At 46.7% G+C, this 22,788-nt stretch overlaps 1 protein-coding gene across 2 annotated transcripts; it reads left to right on the plus strand.

Moving 5' to 3' along the window:
• The first annotated feature begins 88 nt into the window (after window positions 1-88).
• On the plus strand, window positions 89-21,841 carry LOC135250548 (sushi domain-containing protein 6-like). Of its 2 annotated transcripts, XM_064326960.1 has the most exons (9): window positions 92-305; window positions 3,444-3,603; window positions 6,847-7,038; window positions 7,673-7,873; window positions 16,279-16,470; window positions 16,933-17,127; window positions 17,956-18,094; window positions 18,350-18,747; window positions 19,346-21,841. In XM_064326960.1, exons 2-9 carry the CDS (start codon window positions 3,486-3,488, stop codon window positions 19,369-19,371), a joined length of 1,461 nt encoding a protein of 486 aa, XP_064183030.1. In that variant the 5' UTR covers window positions 92-305; window positions 3,444-3,485; the 3' UTR covers window positions 19,372-21,841. The 2 variants fall into 2 exon arrangements, with proteins under 2 accessions (XP_064183038.1, XP_064183030.1); XM_064326968.1 differs by lacking the exon at window positions 7,673-7,873 and having other exon boundaries at window positions 89-305.
• The last annotated feature ends 947 nt before the right edge of the window (window positions 21,842-22,788 follow it).

The raw sequence follows: 22,788 nt of genomic DNA on the forward strand, positions 1-22,788 counted from the left end.
CTGTCAAATAACCGATGACAGACCTGACATTGCTAATGCCCGTCCTGCGCCCACTTCACTCACGGGCCTGTGTTAGTTGTCATGGAGACAGAGCCAGAGCGAGGCAACCCGTAGAGTTGGACAAATGCGAGGGTGTTTATTTCCGCTATTGCCGTTTGCCTGTGAATCGAGGCAGCGACAGAACTCGTCACTCTTTGTTAACGGATAACAATCTCAAATACCGTCCTGGGTTATTATCTTGGGGTAGCTACATGTCGCGACAGTGAGTGACGAGCGGGGGGACCCCGAAGCAGGTCGTTGTGTTGGTAAGATTTTGCCTTTTCAGTTAGCTAGTGCTAACTATTCCTGTTTGTGTCGGTGTGTGTTTGTGTTCGCCAGTATCTCAGTCGGTCTTCTGTGTTTGCTGAATGTTTTGTTGGTACAGACCGTTCACATTTCGCGTGTTACACTCACTATTGTTCGGTAGCAAGCAAAGCAATCTAGAAATCCAAATTTAACCGACCATCTATCTAGTTAAAATGATATAATCCCGATTATTTCCTTGGCACGATCAAGATATCTGTAGCTACAATTATTGGTTTTTAGCGAGCTCCTTTGGTTTTCTTTGCTTTTAGCTAACGCTGCTAGTTGGCTAATTCCCGATAAACCTAATTTTTGTCCTGATGGCTTAGCTGCCTAACCTGTCAGCTAGCTAATTTACTCTTCTTTTGTTCGTTGTAGACTATAACTTTTCAAAATGGCCATAACGTGGCTAACTGGTAGCTAATTTAGCGTCGACTGTTTTAGTTAGCTATAAATTGTTAGCTATCTCCAAATAGCTGTGATGACAGTAGATAGCTAGCGTTTCATTTACAAACCACTGACATTATATTAATTAATGTTAACCAGCAAGTTATAGAGCGACACTCAACTGTGAGATATATCCAGCTGTCATTTGATATTTAAGTTGGTATAACATAGAACATGCTAAGGTTAGCAAGCTGTGTTTTCACAAGGTATTTGCTATTTGAGAGTAGCTAACAGTTTCGAGTTCGTTCAAAATCCTAGAAACAACGTACCACTGCCTACGCGTTATCTAGGTAACATATTAACAAGTTCAGACTGCCTGTTTTGGAACCTAAGGCTAGCATTTTTGAATGTCTGACAAAATGAATGTCTGCCTGTAGTGGGGTGCGTCGTGGCACGCAAGTTAAGACAGCAAAAATCTTAATTCAATACGTTAAAAAGAACTTGAATAAAAAATATCCGAAGAAAAGCCAGTGGGAGCTGAAAGCTTTCCAGATGAAGTTGGTTTCACGATAAGTCTAATTTCGTTCACATTGTGGTAGCACCTAAAAGTTCTAATTTTGGTAAATCGATGAGGTACACAGTGGGGGTCTAATGTACCTTAATGCAGTGCTACAAAGAACCTTTCTTCAGCCCTCTACCTCATGATACTTACGGGCAGAGCTAGCTCCACACGAACATAAAAGGCATTAGCTCGGGCCTATCAGATAGCAAACTGTCCCCTGCCAAAATCTAGTTGCCCAGAGCATAGGGTTCTTTTTCAGTTTGAGATCTGGGAATGCCGAAGCAGCTTGCTTTCTGATAATCAGGGACAAGCTTTTACTTTTTGGTTATCCTGGCGCCACGTTTTCAGAAAGCAAACCTCGTGAGTGTTTCTCGTCTCCAGACAAAGTTGTTGGAACACTGGTAGGCTTATGAGAAAATGTGATTGCATTTCGGGTTTGTATCGTTGTGTCGTTTACTCAGCTGGTCATATTTTGTCAAGTTGTCAGCGAATGGTTAATCGTCTTTGAAGTGTCATGTGGGCACATGGTGTTCTTTCCGAGAAGCAAAACAAGGAAGTGAGTTTGACTGTCTCTTGTGTCATTCCAATGTAGGGTGTGGAACAAATCTGCAGAGAATGATAGTGTGGAGTTCAACAATATATGTATACAGCAGTGACAATTGGAACAAAACTTATTATTGACATTATTTTTTGTTTGGTTTACACAGTGCAGTGTGTATAGGTGTTTTTCTGATCCACATGGGAAAATGAACATTTTTACCTAAAAATATTCTTAGGTGACTTCAAGATTTGGTATTTATGGTATGAAACTACACACTGTAGTTGTTTATGTTAATATCACCACATACTCTTTTGATGAGTTTGATGTGGAAAAAACGAATGTGGTCATATAAAGCCATTCCTGCATGTTTAAAGTGTGTAAATAATGCACTCAGGAAACGCACTGCATTTTTTCTTCCATATACTGAGTTAGCTTGTTCATTACTGGTCACATCTGACTTGCTACCTTTTGGCAACTTGTTTGTTAGCAGTAATATCCAATCAATATATCTGGATCTCTGTCCACTGCCTCCCACTGAACTGCCAGACTGCACTGTTCTGTTCAAATGTGAGTGCAGATGTGACCACTTAGCGCTGATTCAGGGAGCAGCCCTCACTGCCTTATTGTCCATGGCAGCAGCCACTTGGCAAAACTAAGGTTGCTCGACCCCAAAACCTCCCCTGGCACCCTTCCCACCCTTCATAGCTGGCTGAAGGTGAGCGAGGCGGCTCTCGCTCCAGCGGCCCCTGCTCCTCGTCCGGTCTCTCTGAAGGCAGCGTTCGCTTTGAAGCCGAAACCAGATTAATTTCCCGAAGCATCCTGTTATTTTCCGAGTTAATGGAACGGATTAGCGCCATTGGAGTGATTCAGAAGAATTTAAATCGCTTACTTTGTAGGCAAGCAACTGCACCTGGATCTCATTATCATGCAATTACCCGGCGCTGCGGTTTCTGATGCGAGATTGGCACAACGTGTGAGTCTGTGGAGAAAACGGGCAGACACAGACACGCATGCCCCTCCACGAATTATAAAGGGCTAAAAAGGAGCTGCAAGCGAAAGAATGTTTTAATGTCAGCTAATTCTGCCTTTTCTCACCATCTGGATGCGGTTTAAATTTATCATCAAATTTATCTTGTGACAGGAGCACAAAAGCTTTTCTGCTGGTGCAGTCTGATTACTTGTATGTGTGATTAGTCACTCCATTTAAGGGGTCATATAAAAATCATGTAGTCATATCCTGATGCCAAGTACAGTAAGCAGTCTTAATCAGAGGTGGAAAATCCAGGTTCAGAAACAAAAAGTCCTGCCATGCGTTTCTTCCACCCCACAAACTCTGCCAGCTGATTCTTTAATTAGTTTCACCCACTGACTGAAAAATTGTGCTAATTAGCAAACCCAGGTGTTTGGGACAAAAAGGGAGGACTTTTAATTTCTGAAACTGGATGTTCCTCCTCTGGTCTAAATTCGGCATTTAGAACAACAAAGAGAAGCGTATGCCGGGATGGTAATGATTGATTTTCGGGCGGGCTCTGGTGCAGGCAGTGGTGAATGTGAGAGACCGCGGGAGCCAGCGCGAGCGTCACACGCTCACTGACGTCCTCTTCCTCGCAGGTTCAGCCCCGGAGGACTCCCTCCCTGCAGCCGCAGTGAAAGATGTGCGATGGAATGGTAGCGGCCGAAACGAGAGCCTCGGTCCCCGCCTCTCCTGCCGACAGACTGCTTCTCTCCCTGCTCTTCTTCCTGGCCGTCGTCTCCCCAGGACAGGCGTCAGGTAAGAGAGCCGGCTTCCTCCCGGGGGGTGGCTTTTCACACAGCCCTACTTGGAGGCACACACAGCTCAGAGAACCACGTTTCGAATTTCGCTCTGGTGTACAGTTGGAGCTCGGGGAGCGGCACCTTAACGAGCGTCCTCAGCTTCTCATAACGCGCCTGCGAAATGCTATTCGTTCAGTCCTCTCAGTTGAAAATCCTTCCTGGCTGTTTTCTTGCGCGGGAAGGTTTTGATAACCCTCCAAAAACCAAGAAGCCGCCCCCCCTACGCGGCAGGCATATGGCTTGGTTTTGGGCCGAGATTCTCAGCGTCGAAGCTGGATCAGAATGGTGGGCGGGGGGGTAGCGTGGCTCAGCGTCTCCAGCTGCTCAAATTGGCCCCGCCCGGCCCCTCCCCAGCGTGCGTCCGGAGGCGGGGCCACGGCTCCCCCCTCGGACACCCACACTTTAACCGTCTGCCCCGGTGGCAGGGCAGTATCTCCAGCTTTTGCCGCCTGTGAAACTACGTGGCTGGAAATGGCTCTGGTTCTCTCCGTGCCGGAGTAAAGAACTGCAGTCGGTCCTTGCGGCTGGTGAGTTGCCACGGCTAATGCTAGCAGAGAGGCAGCAGGTCCCGGAGCTGTCGTTTTAGCCCCGCACGCAAGCGCGACTCCGCGGGTCTGACCGGAGCGCATACAGACGACGCAGGCAGAGAACAGGCATGAACACGCATTGTGCTGCAGCCCCGGCCGGCTGTCAGGCCTGCCGCAGCTTCCACTTAGCATCGCTGCAGTCTGCATTTGCATTTTCTGCACGAGTGTGAACCGACTTCCACCTGTGCCCGTTTTAATTGTTTGAGAGCTAAGCGTCTCATTTGCCGGCAATTTGATTGGCTCGAACTGACGGTCTGCTGTCTTAATATCTGCGTACACAGGAAGTGAATGAATAAAGATGGTGATGGTAACACGGCATGGGTTGTAGTCTCTGACGAGCCAGTGTAACACACCAGGGGCTTTACTCATGATGTCATCACCCCAATTTCAATGGCTGATTTTGGAGGTGATAATAACCCAGGGATATTCACAGTTAAGCTTATGCTGAGTTCTACAGTAAGGTCAAAATCATTTTCTTTTTTTTTCCTTTCATTCAGTTAAGATATTTTTAGAATTGCACATTTTGGCCTGGCTCCTTTTCTTATGTCTAATAATTAATAGAAATATAAATTGAAGATAAAAACAGTTTCAGATGCATGCATTAGGCTATGTGTTTGCATACATGCATTTTGCATGTCATATGGCCGTGTTTTGTTTCTTTTTGTTGTGTGGTAATACCATTGTGCCATTTGCAAAGGAACCGACGCCTCCATTTTTAAACTGGAGTTTACATGTAGGCTGCATTTCTTTGGGAGGTATCTTGTGTTTTGTGATGCATTTTAGCTTATTCTTGGCCATTCCGTTCAAAGGCAATACGGGCGCCTGGAAGTTTGATGGACTGGCTTCTGACTAAGTAGTCCAAAATGAATGACGACTTAAATACATGTTTTCCCTTAAGGATGTGGATTAATTGAATCTGCTGTGTCCAGATGGATGAATCGGTGCGTGTTTAGCATATGGACAGCTTGTGACTCATCAGTCCATTTCCTCATTGACGGCCGTTTGACCCATCGCCAACGGCTGCTCATCTTCAAAAACATCTGTCAGCTCGTGCTAGCATTTCCACCGGTCTGAGCCAACTCATAATACAGGCTTTTACTGCCTCCAGGACTTCTGAGACACACACTTAATTGCACTAAAATCTAACGGACATTAAAATTTTTGTGAGCGCCCGAAGGTAGGATTCTGCTTTGCAATTAATTTAATATTTTTTGGGGAAACTTTACTTTCAGTCCATTTGGCAGCTCATTTGTAGCCGCACAAGGGTCTCTTTTTCTTGTTTGTGCCTTCAGTGTCTTTGGTGAGGTATGATCCCTGTCGGCTGGCCCACAGTCGCCTCTTATTGGACGGCCACTAGTTCCCAGCTAACTCAAAACATACTCAGAATGTTGCTGCCATGTATTGGCAGTGTTATAACGTTGACAGAACATTCCAGTAACGTTGTGAGCACATTTTATGCTAGCTGGGTTAACACTGCCGCCTCTGGCTGAGATTTTGCCTTTCTAGCATTTAAAGAAGTTTAGATATTTGCATTTTGAAGAATGTGCCTTCTTTGAACAGTTTCACTATTGACATATCTACAGTATATCTGTAGGGTTTTGGTCTTCAAGCAAAAACAAACTGCGCTGTGCAATAACAGCAGCAGGAAGTGGTGTTTGTCGGCGTTTTATTTCCTGAGTGCATTTCTGAAACCGCAATATTTCTGTGTTTGGTTTGAGATTTCTAAATTATGCAGACGTGAGCTAGTTGTCTCTGCGTTCAGTCCCGCTGTATTGCCCAAAGCGTGTCAGTGCCGGTGAAAGTGTTATGTCATTTTTATGAGTTGTCAACATCTGTCACTGTGTTCGACTTGCAGGGGCATTTGTGCTGTGGGGTTTTTCTTCTTTAAAGGCAGTGGATCTCGTCTCCAGCCTATGTTCAATCAGCAGTTGTCCTTAACTTTCACTTGCAAGTAAACAGAAGAGCTATGTTTTGTTTCACACACCCTGTTTGGCGAGTTTTCTGAACTTGTTAAACGGCATTTGTAAAGGAAATGAACTCTCGCTGTTAGTCAAAATTTAGGACAGTTGTTGATTGAATCCCAGCTTCCATCTCTCAGGAAAATTCCAGAAATTGGTTTATGTAGTTCTGAAATAAACTCTTGGTTGTTTATGAAGCCTTTGTTGTGTGATTGTTTTGTTCCGTTGGGCGTTTATGTGCTGTTTTGTTGAGGTCTTGGTGTCTGCTTTGAAACTTGTTGACGCTTTTTTATTGAAGTACGCCGATTGAACTGGACTACTGTTTGTGGGTCATTCTCCTGAAACAAAGGACCTCAGCCCTAATGGGTTTTCAAGTTCTTTTCTGTGGTCTCTTTCACCAGCCCCAAAGCCCTCCAATCTAAAAGCGAAACTAAGAATAGGGCGGCCATGTGGTGCTTAACTAAGAATAGGCAAGCCGCATTGAGCTTGTGAGGTAAGTACTGTTTAACTCTGCACTGCTGCGTTCTGCGCCGTTCATTCCAGGCTTAAGCTAAAGTAGTCTTATTTCTGGACTGGGGGGGGTGTTGTCTCTTAGTGCCTGGAACTTGGGAAAGGTGTCTCTAACGGGCTCTAACTCTCTCTCTCCCTCCCCAGAATGCGTGAGGCCCCCCAGCGTTCAGCACAGCTGGGTGAACCTGACAGAGACCAACCGGGGCTCCTTCCCTCTGGGCACGCTGCTGCAGTACAGCTGTGACTCGGGCTACATGCTGGACGGGCCCAGCACCATCTCCTGCACCGCATCAGGCCGCTGGTCCGCCGACCCGCCCCACTGCGTACGCACCAACGGTGAGCCAATCAGCACGCTCGCGTCTGTGATTGACAGCGCTGCTGCTGTCTGTGGGAACCACAGTGTAGCCCTGGCATAGGGAACACTAAGTGTTTTATTAACCTTATAGATAAATTAGTTTTGCTATTCTCCATTGGTTTTGCTTGATTTATTTACGTTGACTTTTGGGGAAAAACTGAATTTCAGTTTTTATCTCACCTGTGTATGATATCCTCAGTCTTTTTGAGCTAAATGAAATTACTGCTAGATTTATCAGGTTATGTAATGTGATAGGTGTTGTTATTAGCTCAGCGAGCAGTGTGATAATGATGACACTGACAGTACAGCTGTAATTTGACAGCACTGCTGCCCAATCATAGGCCTCCAGAACTGTCGGTGCTGCCTGGGGGTAGACATCCCCTGGTCCTGGAGTGGCAAAAATCAAAAATATATTTCTCTAATACAATTAACAGCGATGCTTTGATATCACCATTGCATTATACGCTGACTGCTACATTTGTAAGGAATGCACATTATTTCCTCAATGTGAACAGCCTGGTGCTGTGGGAAATTTGCCTGCATGTGCATGCATATGAATGAAAGCAGGTTCACTGGCACCGTGCGCTCATCAAAGCGCTCGTATTTGACTGGCAGTCTGTCGGCCGCCCTTTGAGCCCGAGAACGGAGGGTACACCTGCCACCCGTCCCCCTGCCACCGGCTCACCCCGGGCACCGTGATCGAGTACTTCTGCGACGAGGGCTACGTGCTCAAGGGGGACTACAAGTACCTCACCTGTCAGAATGGGGAGTGGGACTCCCCCATGCAGATCAGCTGTGTCCTGGACACAGAGCGAGGTCAGTCACTCATGCAGATTGATCACATGACCAGTGTCATGATGTTGTGCATTTTCACATTTTTGTACAGGCTCCCTAGTGCTTAACTTCAACTTTACACCTTAATATGAATGCTAGTTTGCCAATAAAATGGCGGCACTGCACTAGTTAATTCTGCAATTCTGCAATTCTGACTTTTGCCATCTGAAAACCTAAATCCTCTTTTTCATTCATTCGTATATAATGCAAGGCTGTGATGCTAAATCTTAGGAATGATCTCATTTCTGAAAGCAAATACTGGCAAGGTCAAAGGAGGAAAATGCTGGATGGGGGTTTATCTTTTTGCCGCCCTCTCTGCCGGAATCATAACGCGCTCCGTTGCATAAAGCTGTGGCTTCCGGGACCCCAGTGTGCGCTCGCACGCAGACCCTCAGCAGACGGGCGAGGGGTGAATCACAGAGAGCGGCGCCGCGTCGGTCCGGTAACGATGGCCGCTCTACACGAGTGAGTCAGGGCTGCAGCTGCAGGCCGTGTGTCTGAGTTACGCAAGCGTCCCTATCGCTGCCGGCTGGTCTCGCCATTTGAGAAGGGTTTCTTGAGTTCTGAGAGGAAAAAGGAAACATGGCGCCCTCCCTTTAGAAAAGGCAGAGCATTCTTTGCGGTGCTGTAGGAAAAACGGGTGCAGCGTTCCAGAATGAGCTGCAACAGAATTCAGCCGGAAAATCGTTCACTTGCGAAATGAACTATTGAGACGCGTGGAAAATCTGAAGGATGCTTTGTTACTTCCCTTCGTACTGAGTTAATTTAAAGACCCCGTGTAATCAAAATAACTATTTTTTCAAATAGTTATATGTTAAGTACCACAGAAAATGATACTATGATATTAAGCAATAGTATTCTGACACTTGGAAAATGTTTTCCTTGAAAGCAAAGAAGTTCTTTCCGGAGGATTCGGTCTTCTGACATCATTCACAAGGAGATTTGCATAAAATGTACGTGTTTCACCAAACAGTACTGATTGTCACTTTACCAGTATGGCCTGTACCACAGGTACTGGACTGCACAGGCGTCATAACTTGTATAATCAGCTCTGTTGGCATGTCGGAATGTAAAAGTAAAATAAAACTGAGCAGGGAGGAACACTTGGCTGCTTCGGCAGAATAATTGGCTACGTTAGCTGGCTAATGCTAAGCTGTGTCTATTCACGGTGGGCAGTGAAAGAACGTCAGCAAGGTTCAAAAAGATGATGTGATATGGCTTCATTATCTGATAGGGGGAAATTAAATTAGCTCGCTAGCGAGTTATCCGACTTGGCTTTTGACATTAGAAGTCAGGTTGAAAGCTTGATGACAAATCGCGTTGCCAGATATCAACAGCTTTCTAGATGGCTAGCTACCCAGACAGCGAGCGTTAGTCACTGCTCTGATTCACCCGACCGATAGCTTCAGATCCCACTCTGAAGGAGGCGGCAGCAGCGTTCCTGTTACAGTCACTGGCTAGTATTGGCTTGTACATGTACACATGAATCTTGCCGCTGATATCTTTGGCTTTTGGTGTCATGAGAGTTAGAATTTCTTTCCATTTTGCATGTAATGCTAGCCTGCCAACGAAACACTAGTGTAAATGTATCTAGCGGTCTGTCTGTCAAAAATGAACTTGTGAGTATTTGTTACAGAAGGAACTCTAACCCTTAACCCTGAAGCTTTTTAGAAATGGTTTACGTCAGAAAGTAATGTAATTATTTTCCTGTTTATACATTTGATGTAGGTAAGTCTTTTGTATGGCTTAATGAACGTTTGCTTTGAAAGCAAAAATGTGATTGCAGGGGGTCTTCAATTACAGTAATTAATGGGAATGGATGTGTTTAATATAAGCAATGCACTAGTGCACTATCCCATACATACGCAGGTTTTCCGAGGCGGTGCAGAAGGCTTGATGTGCAGAAGCAGTGCATGCTCTGTCATTGCTGAAACAGTGAATCCATACCGCGCTCCGTGATTGATGGGCTGTGTTTTAATGAGCGTGTGTGCGTGCTCGGCGTGCGTTCGTCACTGAGAGAGACGGCGCTTCGCGGTCTTTCCGTGCCTCGGGGGGGCCGATAATGAACGAGCGGCGTTAAAACGGCGGTCCGGGGCCGCGTAGTTACCGCGCCGGGCTGTCAGGCTCCCTTCCCCCGAAAAACCCGCGCGGCAAACGCCGAGGGACCGCGCCGCGTCGATTCCCCGCTCGCAGGCGAGCGCGCGAACGCCCGCCTTTCCCCTCGTTAGGAATTCCGCTCCAGTTCAGCCTCGTGTCAGCGCAAATATTGAGCTGCAGCGGGAGCCCAGAGGAATGGTGGAGGGAATGGTGGAAGCACAGCGGTGGGCTTTTACAGAGAACCCTGTGCCTGTGTGTTACTGGCTTTTACACAGATCCCTGTGCCTGTGTGTTACTGGCTTTTACACAGATCCCTGTGCCTGTGTGTTACTGGCTTTTACACAGAACCCTGTGCCTGTGTGTTACTGGCTTTTGCACAGATCCCTGTGCCTGTGTGTTACTGGCTTTTACACAGATCCCTGTGCCTGTGTGTTACTGGCTTTTACACAGATCCCTGTGCCTGTGTGTTACTGGCTTTTACACAGATCCCTGTGCCTGTGTGTTACTGGCTTTTACACAGATCCCTGTGCCTGTGTGTTACTGGCTTTTACACAGATCCCTGTGCCTGTGTGTTACTGGCTTTTACACAGATCCCTGTGCCTGTGTGTTACTGGCTTTTACACAGATCCCTGTGCCTGTGTGTTACTGGCTTTACACAGATCCCTGTGCCGGTGTGTAGCTGGCTTTTACACAGATCCCTGTGCCTGTGTGTTACTGGCTTTTACACAGATCCCTGTGCCTGTGTGTTACTGGCTTTTACACAGATCCCTGTGCCTGTGTGTTACTGGCTTTCACACAGATCCCTGTGCCTGTCCATTATGAAACCCAGGCCGCTGTGAACGCATGAGGTGATGAATATGAAGAGGTAACATCAGAGAGATCAGACGGATCTGGCCCTGATGCAACTCTCCAGCAACGGCGCGCTAATTCGCACTTCAAAGCGAAAACCGCCGCGCGCCGCAGTCGCCACGCGTTTAAATATAGCGCCTCGGTGCCACAGGGGGCACTCGCAAAACCCGGCGAAGGCCGCCGTTCGTAGCGTGCCTGTCCGTCCGCCCGCCCTGTCGTCTTTGTTACCTTCCGTAAAGAATGCGCACCCCAGGGGGAGTTTCCCCACACCGCCATTCCGTGCCCAGCAGGACACACATGCTCTTTTTCCCTGCTGTATTTCCATCACAGGCATACATTTTGAGGCATTAATATCCTGCGGGTCACGGGTGCGCCAGCGTGCGTTTTGTTCAGGAGGCCAGGGGGACCGGGGCGGGCACTGGGGTGGGGGGTCTCATTACGCTCTGACCCTTTGTCCCGACCGAAGCTGAAAGAAAGGTATTTATGCATCACAGCTGTGTGAGGCGGAGGGGGGGAGGGGGTGCGCTGCCCGCGGTGCGAGTTTGGGAAGGGGGGGTGTTGGGATTTAGGAGGGAGCTCAGCACATGCCCATCTGCTCCTCTGAAAGAGGGGGGGGGGGGCGGGGGTGACAAAGGAGACACCTCGAGTGTTGCCCCACCCCACCCTGCTCTGCTTTCAGCCCCGCGGACGAGCCTCGGCTTTGAAAGCTGAGACGGACACCTGTTATTTACTGCTGGGGGGGGCGGGGGTGAAGTCGGCCCAAAGGATCCGCACACCAAAGGATCCGCACTCCGGCTCAGTTACGAGGCTTGGGTTATCATTTTGGGTGAAAGGGCCAGTGAGCTAAGGCTAGCTGATCCGTACTGGTAGGCCTGAGGAAACCGGTAGCGCTGTGTCCCCACTGTCAGGACCGTATCCCCAAACAGAGGACGAGGCGGTCTGTTTTGGCGGCTGGGAAGGGGCCCCGCAGCTGCAGGGAAACCCGAGCTGCCTAGTCCGTCCGAAAGCAGCGGTGTTCTGCCAGGACTCGTCCCGCTTCAGCAGGGAGGCTTTTAGTCCCGGCTCCTCACAGGGCCTGCTGCCTCACACGGCATTCCCCTGGTGAAGGGCTCACTAATACCTCTACCGCTCCCAAACTGTGTGAGTGTGTGTGTCTGTCTGTGTGTGTGTGTGTCTAAAGATGCACTTTTGACAAAGAGCAGGGCACAGATAAGCTGCTGGGCCATGCCTTGTGTGAAGAGTTAGTATGAACACTGATGGAGAATTGATGAGACTGCATTTTGCACTCAGGGTCATGCCAACAGGCCAGATCTGCAGCGGTATGTACTGAGAAGCACCCCGTGAGGTTTTATCCAGCTAGTCGGGTGCATCTGGGACCACGCTTTTCTTTCCCCAGAGATCGTTTGTAACCTGCCTGTGAACAGAGGGAAAGTGGCAGTCGGGGTTTTAGATTACAGGGTTGCTGAAAAATGCGGTGTGTGTTTCAGTTTTCTTGGCTGCTTCAAGAAGGGAGTTAAAACAGAAAAGCCCTAATACGCCTTTTTGAATGCGTGCATGTTGTGGCATCTCACTGGGGATAGAGACTTAACATACGCTGGATTACAGTGATTCTTTTCAGTGGGTGGTTTTGCTTTTTGCAACATCCATTACCCGAGCAATTACTTATTGCGAAGACACAGTGGCACTGCGAGCCATTGAAACTAGAAGGCTCTTTGGTTTTAAAGTCCAGACAGCAGTGTTGCATTGAATTTATTACACCGGTGTTTTTTTTTTTATCTCCTTAACTTCCCTGTTTAAGATTGCGATGGGTGTTGGATCAGTGCTTTTATCAGAGTGTGAACCGGCTGACTGGCAGACCCAAGTTCCCATGTTCTGCTTGCCGTGGGTTTGTTTGTGTTCTCCCAGCTGCCCTGTATTTAGGGCCTCCGGTCGTGCTCCCAGCTGTTTGTTCACAGAGGCCGTCTCGCATGGGAATGTTGACTTTCTCCTGTGGAAAACCCAGTCGCACAGTAACAGCCAGAATTTAAGGATTAGGGCGGGCTGAGACGACAATCTGCTATTACCAAAACTAATCTAAGTAATGGTGTGGTTTTTAAACCCCCAGATTCCATTCAACAGATACTGCATTGTTCGTGCCCTAAGGCAATGTATACACACACACACACACACACACACACACTACCCCTGGTCCTCGCCTACTTATAATCGTCACGTTGTTGTCCTCAATCTCCCAACAAAGTCAGATGACCTCATTTCCACGTACAGAATATTGGCTTCATGGAGAGCCCCTTTCAGACGCCCCCCCAGATCATAAAGCCTTGAACAGAAAGTGTGATTGTAGTTAAGATAATGGCCTTTATGGGTTTTCAGCAAGCAACTGTTGTTGAAACTGTGTGGTAGTGTACATTGAGATGTACATTGTATGTAAGTATTGTACATTGTCTTATGGGCACAGTCGCTGTATTATTTGTGTGGTTACAAGGTACTGTAATAGCTTGTGCGAGCGCTGTTAATGTCAGGTGTAGCGAGTGAATTGCAGGAGGTCCACTAATATCCAATAACAAACATTCATTCGCCGATATGATGTTTCAGATTTTTCCTGTAATTTATTTCCCCCACAAACAACCCGCAACATCAAAACAAGCAGCAGGAGATTTGGGAGGAAGAAAAACATGTCGGCAAAAAAAAAAAAAAAAAAAACCAACATTTGAAAGAACCAGAAGATAAAGAGCTTATTGACCCGTGGTGAGACCACGAGGGGTTATTTTATCCGCTGAGTTATTTATTTATTTATTTATTTATTTTATTTTCCGCGGCGCCGTATGGCTGGGAAACCGTAGCCATCGTGCGGCGGCGGCGGCGCGCGGTACGTCGGCCTCCGCTCCCAGCTCCGCGGAGAGGGCGCCGTAGCCAGCGCTCGCGGTGTGAAAAGCACACTCGCCGCACGTTGGCCCGCCGTTCCGTACGGCGTGTCCTAGGCTCAAGTCCCAGAGCCCCGGCCACCGGCCACACTCAGCGCCTTTCACCGTCAGAGCGACAGCTTGGCTCCCGAACCCCGCGGGTCAGGGAGGACGGGAGCCAAAAACACGGGGTGATCAACGACACAAGTGTAAAATAAAAAACAAGGAAGAAAAAACACCTTTCAAAGGGACGCGGTTATACCCTTACAGTTTCCCCCCTGTCCTAGTACGGTTGTGTAGCGATGAGAATAACTGATATCGACGCCATTTCTAGTGAATATGTGACCTGTGAAATATGAGGTTACCCACGCGTTATTGAACCATGCCACTTATGAATAATCCATCTTGGTCTGAACTTGGCTAAGCATGTTTTCTCAAATGTTATATTGACAAGAGTAACTAAATTCACTCATATTTATTATTTTATTTTTTCATGAAGCAGAACTTTATCATCTCATGCCGTTACTGGTATGGTATAAATCAGATTTTTTTTAGTTTTCTGGCAAACACACACGCACGCACGCACACACATACACAAACACATACATACACACAGACACACACACTGACGCACATACACGCGTACGCACAGGCAGGCACGCACACATACACACACACACACTCATGGTACTGTGCTTTGTCTTTTTTATTGTTTCTGTTGAGGAACTCTTCTTTCGAGTGGAAGATTATAAACCTCATTTCAGTTAGCCTTGGAGCGTTATTGGTTATTCTTTTGAAAAACATTAGTCCTCCATTACACTGCAGGTACACTCTGGGGGGGGGGGAGTTTTCTCAGTCAGCCAGAATATTAATATTAATGACTCACAGAATTGCACATCTCTGGAGATGCTATTCCTCATGCAGAATATGTCCAAATACCAGGTGGTAGGTGTACCAGTTCTGTAGTTAATAGCTGTTGAAATTGGTTCTCTTTTTATCCTCAAGGAGAAATACTGAAATATTTATCTTCCAGTCGAATTTTGTTAAAAGTCATTTTTTTCAAATGTTTGTCAGTCAGAATCCAAGTTGCTTTCTGTGAATATTGCTTAAAGGAAATGCCTTGTGATCTAAAGATATGTTTTCACTTACGGCTCCCAAGGCATCTTATACTGGCCGACTCCACCTCTTTGAGCAGAACCCACAGTGGGTTCAGAGTCCAGCTCCCCTGCATCACAGCACTGGCATCTATGTTCTTCGGTGACTTGGGTTCTGGTTGGTGTAGCTTGGTCATCCAGCAGTCTGCAGGGTTTTCCCTTTTCCCCTAAAAAAGCCCTCAGTCAGATTTTCGAAAGAGCCTCTAATTAAATTTAAAGGCCCGCTGTTTCCTCGAAACCACCACATCGTTTTGATGGCGTTCCATGGACTGAGCTCCGTAAATCCCCCCCTCCTCTTGTCTCCTTTATGCCTTCATTATCGGGGGCATTAAAACTCTGGCCTCTTGCTTGACCCCAGATGATGGCTGATTAGCACTGCCTGGCTGTAGCGTTCGGCTCTGGCCAGCAGCCAAGGCCTTTGAGACAGTTTACACCCCCCAGAAGTGTTCCAGCGAAGCACGCGCTTAATATCCTTTTTGTGATACAAAGCACTCGATCAGAGTCTAAGATTAGATCTGCAAAAGAGATTACTTGGTACAAAGGGCACATCCCTCAAAACATAGTCTGTTTTCCTGTTGACAATGAAGGCAGAAGCTGACTCTCGGCTACAAAGTTGTAAAGAACAGTAATTAATATAGAAATCTGAGAATAGCACCATATCATTTTGAGCTGTGAGCGTATATACTCCACTGCATTGTTGACATGACAAATGCAGCATTACTTAGTGATAAAAGTGTTGGGGCATAGACTAGAGCATAATAACAGTTCTCTTCCTGATACATTAGTTAACATAATATATGAACATATTGTAACAGGACTGAAAAACTGATACCTTGAGCTGTAGTTTGTGACCAATGGCTTACAGCTCTATGAATTTCCCAGGTAAGCACAGGTTTTAAGATGACTGCTGAAACCTTGGTTTACAGGGACACATGACATCTTTGAATGTCTTTTAATGTTTATTGAATGATTAAAACTGCTCACATCGCCGTCAGGGAAGCAGTGTAATAATATGTGTGTAAAATGAAGAATGAATAAAATATGAACCTATATTATTTTTCCCTGGACTATTATCTTCCATTTCACTATGTATTAATGCTGCTTCCACTTCAGCTGCAATACAGTTAATTTACTGATTTAGATTAATTTCCCCAGAGAACGGAACATTAGTTTGAGAGTATTGCAGCACGACAGAGAATTTCAGAGTATTCCCATTTGCTTTTCCTACCTCTAATGCATTGTTGTTCTGTTGGTGATATCCTCTTGGGAAAATGCATTGCTCCGTTTTGGGCTCTCTCATGCACTTTGCTGGGGGGCGACAGTGCCCCCTGCTGTGGGAACAGGCTTGACCGTGCCCCCCCCCCCACCCCCCTCTCTCCTTCCCCAGGATGCGCGAGGCCCCCCAGCGTTCAGCACAGCTGGGTGAACCTGACAGAGACCAACCGGGGCTCCTTCCCTCTGGGCACGCTTCTGCAGTACAGCTGTGACTCGGGCTACATGCTGGACGGGCCCAGCACCATCTCCTGCACCGCATCAGGCCGCTGGTCCGCCGACCCGCCCCACTGCGTACGCACCAACGGTGAGCCAATCAGCACGCTGGCGTCTGTGATTGACAGCACTGCTGCAGTCTGTGGGAACCACAGTGTAGCCCCGGTAGTTTGACCTTAGATGAATGTTTTAATAACCCTTCAAGATAAATTAGTTTTGTTATACTCTGTTGGTTTTTGCTTTATTTCAGTTTACTTTTGGGAAAAACTGAATTCTGATGGTTCTGATTATCTCACCAGTGTCTGATTTTCTCAGTCTTCTTGGGCTGAATGATACTTTGTCTGATAAATTTATCACATTACAGTCAGGCAATCTGCATGATTAACTGCTGATCCCCATTAACATCACCAACTAGCTAACATGATGGTTCACAATGGCTTTTCATTGTAGCCTTAACAAGGCTTGATTGACCGAGCAGCAGAGCCGCAGACAGTTGTAAGGTGCAGGTTCATACGTTCATACACTCACCGGAGCACTCGTGTGTAATTGGCAGTCTGTCGGCCGCCCTTTGAGCCCGAGAACGGAGGGTACACCTGCCACCCGTCCCCCTGCCACCGCCTCACCCAGGGCACCGTGATCGAGTACTTCTGCGACGAGGGCTACGCGCTCAAGGGGGACTACAAGTACCTCACCTGTCAGAATGGGGAGTGGGACTCCCCCATGCAGATCAGCTGCCACCCTGTCCAAGGTTTGTCACCTCCACCGGCACTGAACCTCTGACCTGTGTCACCGCCTGATGCTTAACAGTCAAGTGAGGCTTCACCAGATCATATAATACCGTAGCAGACTGCACGCTTAACGTTTTTACGGAGAGGCTGCACTGATTTCAAACGCAGATTATCAGAAGTGTACCCGCTGAATGGCAGCTGCACCGAAGAGGTAGTATCAGAGCAAATTTATGATTGACACTACTGTCCACCAATCCTTGCTTGGAAATGGTTGCTATGTATGACTTTCTCCGACATCTAGCTGTCCGACACATTGTAGCAGCGGAAAAAAGCTTTAGCGACAAGTTACAAAGCTTCTTCTGGAGTGGTTAAAAGTAAAAGGTGTTGTTGAGGAACTTGTAAAACAGACACGCGCTATCCTGAAGTCTTGAGTGGGAGGGTGTTATTTTTATTCCATTCTCCAAACCGAAGACAAACTTGGAAAAGTGTCTGTTGTGAATAAAACTTAACGACCACACTCACAGCTTAATGTCGATACCTTAGACAGACACATACATTTTCTCGAAGAAACAATAGACCAAAAAACCATTTCCCAATCTTTCTTGATCCAGTGTTTATGGTACTTGGCCCACTGGAGTCTATTCCTCTTGTTAGCAAGACATAGCAGGATCTTTTTTGCAGATGCACATCTTTTTAGACCAGCAGATCATGGTCACCATTCCACTGTAGTCAGGGAAACTGTTTCTCTGTAGTTGCATTGAGTTATTCCTGTAGTTACGTTGCAGTTTTACGATGGTTTCTTTTGCGAGACACCACAGGATATTTGTCTTCTGCTCTCCCCCTCTCAGAGCGGGACCTGCCCTCGCCTTTGGGAATGCCCACGCTGCCCATCGTGGCCTCCACTGCCAGCTCGGTGGCCCTCATCCTCCTCCTCGTAGTCCTCTTTGTGCTGCTGCAGCCCAAACTCAAGTCCTTCCAGACCAGCAGGTAAGACTCATTCTTTAAAGGCTCGCAGAGCTTCGGCCACGCCCACAAAGCAGAAGCCACACCCCCAGAGCTACATCATTGTCTGAAGTACACGAACACACTGCATTGTGTGTGAAAGGCCTCCTTTGTGTCCCGTTCAGTGTTAGAGGCTGACTGCTTTGTTCCTGTGTTGTGAGTGAGGATTATGAGCGATGAACTGAACTGTCTGGTGTGCCTCTAATGCGTTCTCTGACTGGTCTCCCCCCCCCCATGCAGACGGGAGCAGGGCGTGCCCGGCCAGCCCGTGTCCATCGTGGTGGAGGGCGTCCAGGTGTCCCTGCCCTCCTACGAGGAGGCGGTGTACGGCAGCGGGACCGCCGCCACCCCTGCCCCGCCCTCGGAGTCCCGCGTGCAGATCGTGCTGTCGGAGGGGGCGCAGGGGGAGGGGACTCAGGCCCAGGCCGAGAGCAGTCTCCCCTCCACCTCCTCCGGTCAGTCCGAAATGGTGCTGGTTCACCAGGTGCCCTCCTCTTCCTCCTGCTCCTCCTCCTCCTCCTCGTCCTGGGCCCCCGAGCAGGCTGGCGCCTCGGGCCCCCGCCCCCAAAGGCGGGATTCGTACAGCGGCGACGAGCACTGCCTCCTGTCCCTGGCCTCTGTGGAAGACCTGGCTGATGGTATGGCCCCTCCCCTCTCCCGCACCGCACCAGCGTGTGCTCGTGTCCGTGTCCGCATGTCTGTGTCTGTGTCTGTGTATGTGTGTCCATGTCCATGTGCGTGTGTCACGGTTCTGCCCACTTCTGCCACGTTTTAAATGTATATATGTATTTATTCCATATATTCAGTTAACCCTTTGAAGATGAGGTTTCTGGGAATTATTTTGCAGTGTGTTCTAGAACTCCATTGCTTTCAGTTTTCAGTAGTGATTGTTACGTCAGCATTATAATGTTCAGTTAAGAACACTCTAATCACATTTTTATAATTTGTGATCTTACATCTCAAAGGGTTAAATGCACTTGTAAAAAAAGTAACAAAGTTTGAATTATTCAGTGTGGATTGCTGGCATTTTATACACAGATGGGTGTATGCCTTTGAAATATAAATTGGATGTGCAGTTTGGCTTTAAATATAAATTGGACCTGTAGTTTTCATATGCCTTCCTTATGCCCGTCTGTGTGAAAGCGGTGAACATTCCATGTCCAATCTGTATCACACATGTTCACATACGTGCTCAGAGATTAATGTGCTGTTTCCTGTCCTCATTCCCTCTTGCAGATATTCCCTTATTAAAGGAAGCCTGAAGTCTTCTGCCGCCGCTGAATCGCACTGGACCCTCCCTGCTGCTGCCTCCTCTGTCTTTGTTCTGAAATATTGGAAGCTAAGCTCTTCTCTTAACCCCCCCCTCCCAAATCAAAGTAGCCACAAACACACAGATGTCCCCCTTCACAGTTTCTGCAGTTTCCCCCCCCCCTTTAGAGGCGTTACATGTGCAAGCAGCTCACTGAAGTACCAGACGTCGAGTGGCTTCACATCAGACGTGTATATACATGTATGCGCACACTTAATGATTTTCTATGTTTTCTTATAGTGCGTCTCACACCCAACGGTGTGGGCACTTTTAACCTGCATCATGAACAAGACAAGAGCCCTTTAGAAAACTCAGCTCGCGGAGGTTCGTCCGATACATTGGCCACGGAGTTTTCAGATCGTTATTCCGCGACCAATCAGAAATTTTCTGGGTTTTTTTTTTCGAGCCGAGGCCGTTTCGCCATCCGTGAAGTGATCGTTTGATTGATAATGCCTCGATTTGCCAGGCGCTATCCCCGGCGGCGCCATCCAGCCACCTCTTGCTGCATGTTCTGTGTATTTTCACAGTGGAGCGCTCTGAACTCGCAGAGCTGTACGCTATCAAAGATGCATGAAGGCCTGCAGCCCTCCATGCCTACTGGAGGCGCTAGTCATGCTAACGCGCCGCGGCGCACTGTCGCAGTGGGGAATTCAGTGATCAGTACGGAAGGCATTTCTGTGGTATTTGACTCAGCTTTTCCTAGGTTAGCGATTGTGTCGTGCTGCCCATTGTTCTGGTTGTTTTTCGGTGAATATAGTCTGCTCGTCTGTGTGTTTGTTAGTGGTGGCACCCCATGCCTTTTCTGCAACGAAGAGCACTGTGTACGGCGTGGGCTTCAGGCTTGTAAAATGCCCAAAACGGCTGAGAGCAGAATCATTTGGTGTGTTTAACTTGAACTGTATACGCACCATTAGTTTCATGTGTCACACTTTGTTTTGTTTTGGTTTTTTTAAATCGGTGATGCTTGTCACTGTGTCAGGCTGCTGTCTGTCTCGAGCCAGAGAGAAAGGCAGTGCCTTAAGAGAGGCTGAGGGAACTCTGTACCCCCTCATCTACAAAAAAAAAACATAAACTGTGGCCCAAGTATGGGGACTTTCTCAGTGGTGTTACTTCGTCATCTTAAATGGCTCATCTTACAAGCCTGTTCACTAAGCATGTCTAAGGTGTGTTCCTCCACTTAATTTCCAGTTCGATTATTTGAAAACTTAACTGTGAGCTTGATGTGCATTCGTTCTTAAGATAAAATGTAATTCGTCCTTGTTAAAAAATTGAAGGTGATTGAACGTCACCACGTCCTGAACAGGGCGATGTCGTCTTGCGGCACTGTAACCAAGAGCGTTTATACAGCCACTAATGGAAACTGGAGTTTGTTGCAAGAAAGATTATCGGTTTTTGTTTTCCATTTGCTGCACTTCTTGGAGGCAGATGTCAGAAAGAATGCACATGCCTAAAATAATCCATACTCTGCTTTCCCCCAGTAATTTGTCATTTTTGTCACACTTGTTTTTTTTAAAAAAGCTACTCCAGCTTCTTGGTTTCAAATTTGCCGAGAAGGTAAGGATGTCCAGGAGGGTATTTATTTGACCTCTTGCTGGCGCAGAACTCTGCTTCCTGTTGCATGCCTGCTCAGACGGGGGCAAAGCAAAGGGCGCTTTGGCCGGATGGTTCCATTTCCCATTAGTCATTAATCCTTTTATGAGGCAGGCTTAAGATATTGCCTTAAGGTTTGCTTTTGCTTTGTTTATTTTACGACAGTATGATGTGCACAAACACGTTTCTGATGTCTGTATTGTCTTACAGAGGACGAGAAGAGGATGTAATTCCACTGTCTCAGCATCGCCTTACATTTCTATGCACAAGCATGGTCTGTGGGATAAATATTTTTATTTTCAGTTTACCGTATTACATTACATTTTTTGTGACGTCGGTAACAAGTCTCTTCAGAGATTTTGATTAATCGCATAAAGACGTTTTTTTATTTTTTTGTTACGTTTTAAAATAATTAAATCTTAATTTACAGGAAAATCACAGAAAGAAAATCTGTTCGTTTTTCTGCTATTGTGTCGACTATTCTTGCGTCCAGAATGCTGTTGTACGGCAGTGCTTCCTGCAGTTCTTTAATAGGAGAGAACAGGGCTTTTTAAAACTGCTTTCTTTGAATTAAATTTTCTTTGCACCTTTGCGTGTCGAAAACATGGTACTTTGAACTGCTAAAATGGATTGAATGACAACAATGGAACCAAAAGAAATCGTGCAAGTCCTTAAAGATTGTTTATCATTTATTTTTCTGTTTTTGCTGTCCTTTGGAAATCTGTACATTGCAATGGGTGTGAAGATAGTATTTTAATATTTGTATAAAGTTTAATTTAATTGTACACTGTACATAACTATTTCTAATTAAAGTTTTCTTTGGAAGTGTGCAACGTCGTGTTTCATCTGTCATAGTTCATCTTTGTCAAGTTGTAAAATTTTTGTCTCTCTGCGGCAGCATCTAGGATTAAGTCCTGTGCAGCATCGATTGACAAAAGCGACCATTTTGCTTGTCTAATAAGGTTGAGGCATGAGGTTTCTAAGATTATTTTGGAAAGGCCACTTTTCAAGTGGGCTTTTTTCATTCATGTGTAGCTAAATAATTATTTGTTGCTGACCCTCCCAACAGCTCTTTTTGCTCCACAAGCCATGAAATATGCATCTGTGCTGTGTGTGCTCTATAATGTATGACTGACCTATATTGAGTTTGTTGCTCAGCAACTGACTGCCAATCAATACAGTATATTAAAGATATACATTTTAGTAAGCGTGATGAAAAGTTTATATTTTTATTAGCATTGTTGTATCTAGACAGTGATCAATAATGAGACAATGAGTATGGAGTCTTGTCTCAGATTCAGGTGTGGCCAAACGGGATATAAACATGGGGCTCAAGAAAGTGTCCGTCATTTTAAGTACATTGTGCAGAATTAATTTAAGTTTTACCTGGTTTGACTAATGGGCTTGTGGGAAAAGATTCTTGGTTTAGACAAAGTTTCTCAAGTCTTGAGTCTTTTTGCTTTGTTTTGTAAATTGCACATTTTGCGGGAGAGACGATTTATATACAAGTGTCTTCTTGTCACTCTCTGCCAATCTGACATACTGTAAGGATCACAGGCCAGAGTGATGAGGTGCCCAAGATTAAACAGGCTTTCTTTTCCTAAACTTTTGATGCTATACACTGCATACAGCAGGGATCATCAACTCTGGCCCTCGAATCCAAATCCAGCCCTGGTTTTCTTTTCTCCTGGGTAATTAGTGCTACTTATTGGCCAAACTGTCTTCACATCTGACTCCCAGGCAAAGGAAGGGTGGAAAACCAGCAGTTCTCGGCCCTTGA

Source organism: Anguilla rostrata, chromosome 1 (genome assembly GCF_018555375.3).
Source record: "Anguilla rostrata isolate EN2019 chromosome 1, ASM1855537v3, whole genome shotgun sequence".
Classification (NCBI taxonomy): domain Eukaryota; kingdom Metazoa; phylum Chordata; class Actinopteri; order Anguilliformes; family Anguillidae; genus Anguilla; species Anguilla rostrata.